This window comes from Spinacia oleracea, chromosome 5, assembly GCF_020520425.1.
Source record: "Spinacia oleracea cultivar Varoflay chromosome 5, BTI_SOV_V1, whole genome shotgun sequence".
Classification (NCBI taxonomy): Eukaryota; Viridiplantae; Streptophyta; class Magnoliopsida; order Caryophyllales; family Amaranthaceae; genus Spinacia; species Spinacia oleracea.
The window spans coordinates 33,657,708-33,666,024 of NC_079491.1; the positions used below are offsets into that span (position 1 = coordinate 33,657,708).

Below are 8,317 nucleotides of genomic sequence, written 5' to 3' on the forward strand. Positions count from 1 at the left end.
ACCAGGCGCCAAAAATTCCAGCGCCCAGCCCTGGGCGCTGAAACTCATTGTGTACGCAAAAAAAAACGTGTATACGACCGCAAGGAAAAATCGATTACCTGCAGTAATAGGGGGCTTCCCTTAAAATGTTCAGATTTGGCATCCTTCTTCAGCTCATCCGCACTCAGCAAAGTCTCGGCAACAACCAACGGCATAATAGAATAGCAACTTTCCATCTGGCTAATCAAGGGGATCAACCTTATGTCACCGAATGCGCCATTGTTATTCGACAGCAAATAGTGATTCAACAAACAAAATACAAGGGCTCGAATATTCAATTTCTGTTCGGTCATATTCTTACTAGGCCTAAAGTGATGTTTTACAAGTTTTGCCAAGTTAACCTCGTCACCTACAACAATTTCAGCAAACATGTTATCATCTAGTCCTAGGAAAGCCCTTATGGTTGTTTTACCCTCTTCAATAGTGCCAGGGGTAACAGGAGTAGCATTAGTAGGATAACCAAGGATCGCAGCAAATTCATCTGGCAAAGGACATATTTCGTTGCCCCGAAAGGAAAAAACATGATGATCGGAGTCCCAAAAGCTTAGGGCAGCATGCAGAAAGTTATAATCAATATTAATTTGTTGTAAGCCTAAAAGTGCCTCTAAGTGGTATTCTTTTAACAAAGCCTTTTCTGTGGTAGTAAGGGCCCGTAGCCAACGCCTAACAGTCCGTTGGAGTGAGAAAGTAGGGATCGACATGGCAAAAGCAATGAGTAATTAAAACACAGCAAAAAAGAGAGAAAGAAATTGAGAGTGGTGGAAAATAAGGACGTATCTAGCCCCTATATATAGCTGAACGCACCCGGTGACATCCTGATCCCATTCGGAAACGCGTTAAGAAATCCGAAAGTCAAATATCACCAGGAAAAGACTTCCAGCGCCCATGGCTGGGCGCCGAAATGTTTAACGCCTAGCCTTGGGCGCCAGAAATGCAGCCCAAGGCCCAGATTTCACAAAACGCGGAACAGGAAAGGACTTTAAACCGTGTTGCTAAACACGAGGCCCTATTGCAAGTAGGATCAAGCCCAAAAGCACCTTTAGCTCCCAAATAAGCAAAAATAAACATTAAAACTTGGTCAAGCTTAGACTTGTCTCAGAAAATGCTTATGTACACTTTTCAAATCCGAATAAATATCATGGTCATTCTTCGAAACACCAAAAATGTGTGTCGTTAAGTCGTTGGTTTCCCAAATAAAAAATGTTTGTCTGTCAAAGGATTAATCCGGGCCAAGCTAAAACCGGATGTCGCCTGAAAACTGAAGTCGCACTCCACGGCTTCGCTAAAGTAGCACACTACTATAAAAGGTCGCTCGCACATACGAGCATGACCCCAAACATGATTACAAAATGCGAAAAACGACCGACGAGCCCCAGTGCTTGGGGGCTCGCGAAAAAATATACTCCAACAAGGAGCGCACAATCAAAATCACATTCCCGGACTACGCCATACACCATCTCATGTTTGGATATCTCGAAGAAAAAAAGCAGGTTCGACCTCAGAGAAAGGTCGTCATTGACACTTGTGCATGGTCCTCTGATCAAAGACCAAGTAGTGGCAAAAATTGAGCCGTAAAGACTAGCTCAAAACCACGAAAGCAGACGGTCGCAAGACAAAGGTCCGTCTAAACCCGTTGTCAACCCACGTTCAGGTTACAACTAAATCCGAGCATCCCTCGAAAGAATTCGCTCTTGCAAGAATGAATAAAAGAAATTCTCAAAAAAAGAGATCACGATGAAAAAATAGGAAACTTGCCCATCTTAGTGGGCAGGATCGCGTCACGAACCACGCGAGTCCCAAATTGAAAAACGAATTCAGGGGCGTCCACCCTCAGCGGACAGGGCTCGCCCACCCTCAGCGGGCGGGGTCTGCGTCACTAGCCGCGCAGGTCCTCAGTTTTCGAAAAATAGAATCTTCAAAAACAAAATGAAATAGGGGCTCGCCATCTTCAGCCGGCGGGGCTACGGCGCAAACCACGTAGGTCCTTATTTTCAAAAAATAAACACAAACAAATTTCAAAACAGATTCGTCCACTTCTATCGGACGGGGTGTCCACCCTTAGCGGACAGGCTCGCCATCTTTAGCCGACGGGGCCTGCGTCACTAACCGCGCAGGTCCTTAGTCGCTGCAGCGATAACTTTCTTTGGTTTTCCGTTTTTCCCAAAAACGATGTGAGTAGCCTTTGGTTTTCCGTTTTCCCAAAAACGATGTGAGTAGCCTTTGGTTTTCCGTTTTTCCCAAAAACGATGTGAGTAGCTTTTGGTTTTCCGTTTTTTCCAAAAAAAAGAGCGATGTGAGTATTTTTTTCTTTTTTCCAAAAATTAAAGTATTGGTTTTCCGTTTTTTCCAAAAAAGAACGATGTGCTGGATTTTCCTTCGTTTTACGTCCCATAAAAACAAGGGGGTTTTCTCGTTTAGCTAACCCTAAAAATGAGAATCTTTAAAAACATTTTTACCTCGTGATTGGGCTTGACCAGGCCCAATTACACTTTACAACTTTGATTTCGAAAACATCTGTAGCTACTCCCAATGACAAAGTGAGGGAGTTTCTACGCACCTTTAGATCCTTCCAATGACAAAGTGAGGAAGTTTCTATACTATCAGTTGACAAATCCCAATGACTCGTGAGGGATATGTCGACACTTCAAAGTGATGACCCTTAAGTCAAATTTTATCACTCGGGGGCTCGTGAGACCCTCGCAAAAACAGGTCACCGTGGCTTGTGTGACGCACTCCGTCTAATACTTTGACCATCGTCTTACTCCAAGACTCAGTCAAAGTGGGGGCTAACTGTAGACACCTACTTTTGTCCCCATTCCCGAAAGGGAAAGGTTCGATGATGAAAACATAAATCTCTACTTGACAACACATCTCCTATAAAAATAACGAATCTCAATCACCCTTCTCGTTTCACCCGAAACCTGCTATTTATAGAAACCTGCTATTTATAGAAACCTGCTAAAAATAGTAACTGTCGTAAAGGGTAGCTTCTAAAAGTGGCAAGTCATAAAAGATAGAAACCTGTCAGAATTAGGTGTTGCACTCCAACATAAATCCTAAATGAGATAAAAAACTACGAGAATCCTATTCCTAATATGATTCGGAAATAAGAGTTACGTATTAATTAAAATCCTAACGAGCCTAGAGTTCGTAACGGGCCCAGACGCATTCCGTCATGAAATTGATACGCACCAAAAGACTCGATTAAGTCTCAAACACTACGGATTTCAGGAATCCGAATCTGACTAAGAAAACAGCCCAGACCCTATTTTCAACGCCTGGCTCTGGGCGCCGAAATCTTCGGCGCCCAGGCCTGGGCGCTGAAAATACCTGGGTACGTGTTTTTCCCTAATTCTTTGTGGATTAGGGCTCTGCAATTCTATCTTTCCACAAACTCTTTTCTATAAATATAGCCCAAGTTCGACGTGAAAACAACACACAATTCATATTCTGAGTATTGACTCCAACCCTTAGCCTAAGCCTCACGCTGCGAAATTGTTCACGCGTTCTGTCGCAATCGATCCATAAATCGAACAGAAAGTATCCTGTCCCATAATTTGAGATTCGTTAAATAAAAAGGAGAAATAGCAAAGTCAAAGTGGTTAGTTTTCTGAGAACCGTGACGCACCTCTCAAGGGTGCGTCGTAATGTGCCCCTTTTCGATGATTTAATCGCTTTCCTCGCCCTTTTTATGAACTGTTAAACTAACTAAATCTGATTGTTCTACCACGCCTAACAAATATAATATTTTTGGGAAATTGGATTATCATGCTAGGTCCCTTAATGCTATTTAAATCAGATAATCGCGATCGATCTAGTATTATATGTTGCATATTGCTAAAATCAACTCAGATTAGTTTAATAGTTAACGCATGTCCCTTCAGTTATTTATGCTGAGCTAGTAAGGATATCCTGCCTCTGGAGTTATCGACGAGCGAGTACTCCTCTCGGTAGTTACAGTCCCCCGAACCCTCAATCTCTACCTTGCGGGTGTATGTTGAGAGATCCCCACACCAGGGATCACAAGGGAACCTACGGCCGTCGTGGTCAAACATAATTGCACTCCCTTTATGTCACGATAACCGGGTTTTGTCAGTTTTTCTCATTGTCGTTAAAAACTGAATGGCGGCTCCTATATTACTAGTCAATTGGGTGTAAACTCACAGGAAATCCAATTACACTTGATTGAATAAAAAGAATCGTCGCACCCACGAGGGACGAGGTCACGCATTAGCCTCGTGCTTTTTCGACCCCCTCACATGTATAAAATTAATCATTTAATTCTTTAAAATGTTTATCTATCAACTTTTTTTTTTTACTAATATAAAAGTTAATCAAAACTTGGTTAAAGTTAAAAAAAGGGTTAAAGTTATCTTGGTGTACAATAAATTTATTGTACACCTTATGCGCGCAAGACCTTTTGTATTTTTAGTTTAACTTTATTACAAAGTTTACTCATTGATTGTACTTAGTTATACGGAGTAATCGTGTTCAAATTCTTTATTTATTTTAGTTTGTATTTTCCGACAATAATTTCTCAATCCTTAATCTTATGCATTCTGATCTCGTCCCACAATCAAGTACTCCGGCCCTTCATAACTTGAAACTCCTCTTAGTTACATAAAAGTAGGTGGATTATGTAATTAGTGTAATATATAACAACTTATGTATTATGAAAATATGGAGAAAAAGGGGAGAGAAAAAGAGAGAAACTAATTGTCGGTTGTTCTATTCATATATAGGCATATACGAAATATAATATATACGTACACATACATATATCATATAGGGGTAAGGGTATAATGGGCATCCACCCTAATTTATATTTTATAACACTCCCCTTTGCATGTCCATTATCAAAACAATACAATGCCTTATAATGCGCATGAAATGCTGCCTCATTAAAAACCTTATCATGAAAACCCAGTGGGAAAAACCATGGTTAAGGGAAAAGAGTGCAACGCGCATTTACTCCCCTTAATGACAACATCACTGAAGACCTTTGAGACGGCGCAATCCAATGAGGTGAATCAACTTTTTAAAAGTAGAAGTAGGAAGCGCCTTATATAGTAAACAAATCTGCCAAATTTTCACTTGAACGAATCTGCAAGACATTTATCCATTCTTCTAAAGTTCATGAACGAATCTGCGCCTTATATAGTGAGATGCATGTGCTTTGTTCTATCACCTTTGATGTATCCTTCCTTGAGTTGTGCAATACATGTTGCATTATCTTCATATAAAGTTATTGGTGCCTCTTTCCCGGAGGTTAAACCACAATCTTCTCTTATATGTTGAATGCCATACACATTCACGACTAGCCTCATGGATTGCTAAAATCTCATAATGATTAGAAGAAGTAGCTGCAATAATTTGCTTCATAGTACCCCAAGATATGGCAGTACCTCCACATGTGAATAGATATCCAGTTTGTGATCGACCAATATGAGGATCAGATAAATATCCTGCATCTGCAAAATCAACTAAACCTTCCTTGGATATATTAGGAAAGAACAAACTCATATCTTTTGTACCTTATAGGTAACGAAGTACATGTTTAATCTCATTCCAATGTCTCCGGGTTGGGCATGAGCTAAATCTTGCTATTCACAGAAAATGATATGGCAGGTCTTGTATGACTAGCAAGATACATCAATGCCCCAATTGCACTTAAATATGATACTTCCGAACAAAGAATTTCTTCATCATCTTCCCGATGATGGAAAGGGTCCTCATCCACATCGAGTGATCTTACAACCATAGGGTTACTCAATGGATGAGCTTGATTTATGGAGAACCTTTTTAGCACCTTTTCTGTATGTGTTGTTTGATGCACAAGGATTCCATTCTTTAGATGCTCAATTTGTAACCCCAATTTTAAAAAAAAATCTTTCCAAGATCTTTCATTTCAAATTCTTTCTTTAAACATTCCACTGTCATGGCAAGAAATCTCTTTTGGAGTTCTAACAATGTTTAGATCATCAACATACACTGCAATTATAACAAATTCTGATCCAAATCTCTTTATAAAAATGCATGGGCTAATATGATCATTCTTATAGCCTTCTTTCAACAAGTACTCACTAAGACGGTTTTACCACATACGCCCAGAATGTTTCAATCCATAAAGAGATCTATTCAATTTGATAGAGAAATGTTTTCGAGAACTTGTTTTTTTTGCTTCTGGCAACTTAAATCCTTCTGAGAGTTTCATATAGATATCATTATCCAGTGGGCCATACAAATAAGCTGTGACTACATCCATTAAACGTAAGTCAAGTCTCTCTCTCATTGCCAAACTGATTATATATCTTAAAATTGTTGCATCCACCACAGGAGAATATGTCTCATCATAATTAATACCTGGTATTTGTGAGAATCCTTGTGCAACTAATCTTGCTTTATATCTTTCAATTCATATCACCATTTTCATTTTTCTTTCGCACAAAGACCCATTTATGTCCCACTGGCTTTACATTTTCAGGTGTACGGACTACATGTCAAAATACTTCTCTTTTTACAAGAGATTTCAATACATCTTCAGGTGTACGAACTATCCATTTATAACGGTGTTTTTTAAAAGCGGGTTTATGAAGACTGATGTAATGCATGCTAGCTTTTAGCTTCTATTTCAGAGAGATGATGCCCAAAAAGCTAGAATATTCCAAATAAGAATTCCCTTTCTAGCAAGTACGCCCATTTTGATCGCCGGCAATAGCTAGTTGCTATTAGTATCACTAATCAACTTAATTAATTGTGAAATGATATCCTGGGAAGACTAATAGTCATAGACGGGAAGTGATAAATCCAAGGAAATTTTTACTTCTTCCAAGGAAATCCACATTTTTTCAAAGATGATTTCCTTGGAAGAAGTGAATTATTCCTTGGATTTATCATTTCCCGTCATAGACTCATAGTGATGCATTAAGTATTACTCCCTCCGTTTCTTTTTGTTCTTTACGTTTGATATTTTTTTCACGCGTTTTAACAATTATTTAATTTGAATCGAAATTTCTCAATTTTTTTATTTAAACAAGATAAATTACGTTTATTTGTAATGTTTTCACTTTTATCAAAATTATGATATTGGGAAGTGAGAAAAATTTAATGTCACAATAGAAAAGTGTGAGAGATTAAATGACCCAATAAATTTAAATGATTAAAATAATAATTGAACACAAATTTTAATAGAATACCAAGTCATGTATATGATAATATAAAAGAAAATGTAAATAATATTTTGAAATATCCAAAAATAAAAACATAAAGAACAAAGAAAGACGGAGAGAGTATATTCTAGGATGAGGAACTTTATATAAAAGTTAGCACGACGTATTATTATTTGGTCTAAAAGTTATTTGTGAGTGGTTCAGTGTCACTTAATTTGTATGATCAAAAAGGAAAGCTTAGATTGCATGCAAACAAAATATTATACTCAGTGGGCTATACCACTTTACAAAACAAACGTGCATAAGTAACTGCAAACTCTTATTTAATGATGTCTTGGCCTAGTGGTTAAGACTGAGGGCCTGTGTACAATAGGTCTCAGGTTCGAATCCCCCGCCCCCATTTGTAATTTATATTGCCCTTGTAATTTTAGGAATGCCAATATTATTTCAAAGTGCATGCCTACATATAAATTCCTCGTCGTTAGTTGTTTCTATCACCATTTTTGTTTTCTTAATTACATAATCGATCTACTTGACTCTTTACTATACCAGTTACCACCATATATGATCAACGACATTAATATATATAGCAAGATCAGGGAAGTATTTCCTAAAGTACAAGTGGAGAAAGATGAGAGAAAATGTTGTAAAATCCTCTTGTTCAAAATCATGTTGTCTCCCATGGTTGTTCCCATTCAATAAACATGAAAGAAACATGGAAAGAAGACGAAAACATATGCATGTCCGGACTGATGTCCCTAAAGGTCACATGGTGATGTACGTAGGAGAAAACATGACAAGATTTATAGTAAAAATAGGGTTGCTTAAGAAGCCTGGCTTTGTAGCTTTACTTGAATTAGCACGAGATAAGCTTGATGACTCTTCAACTCCATTGAAATTATGGATCCCTTGCGATGAATTCGCCTTCCTTGATGTTGTTCGTGAATCGTGAGTCATGACGCTGCTGCCTGCAAAACTGTTACCAAAATGCCTTCTCTATTACTATTACCAAAATGCTTAATATTTTTAACATATTAATTGTATATTTTTAACATAGTCTCGATCAAAACGTGTATAAATTGTATCATTTTCAAAGTTATTGGTAAGCT

The 8,317-nt window shown here is 38.3% G+C and overlaps 1 protein-coding gene across 1 annotated transcript; it reads right to left on the reverse strand.

Annotated features, from left to right (window-relative positions):
* Positions 1 to 5,274: 5,274 nt before the first annotated feature.
* Positions 5,275 to 5,800, reverse strand: LOC130461417 (secreted RxLR effector protein 161-like). Its single transcript, XM_056829513.1, has 2 exons — positions 5,651 to 5,800; positions 5,275 to 5,532 (listed from the first exon to the last, which is right to left on the reverse strand). Exons 1-2 carry the CDS (start codon positions 5,798 to 5,800, stop codon positions 5,275 to 5,277), a joined length of 408 nt encoding a protein of 135 aa, XP_056685491.1.
* Positions 5,801 to 8,317: the final 2,517 nt, after the last annotated feature.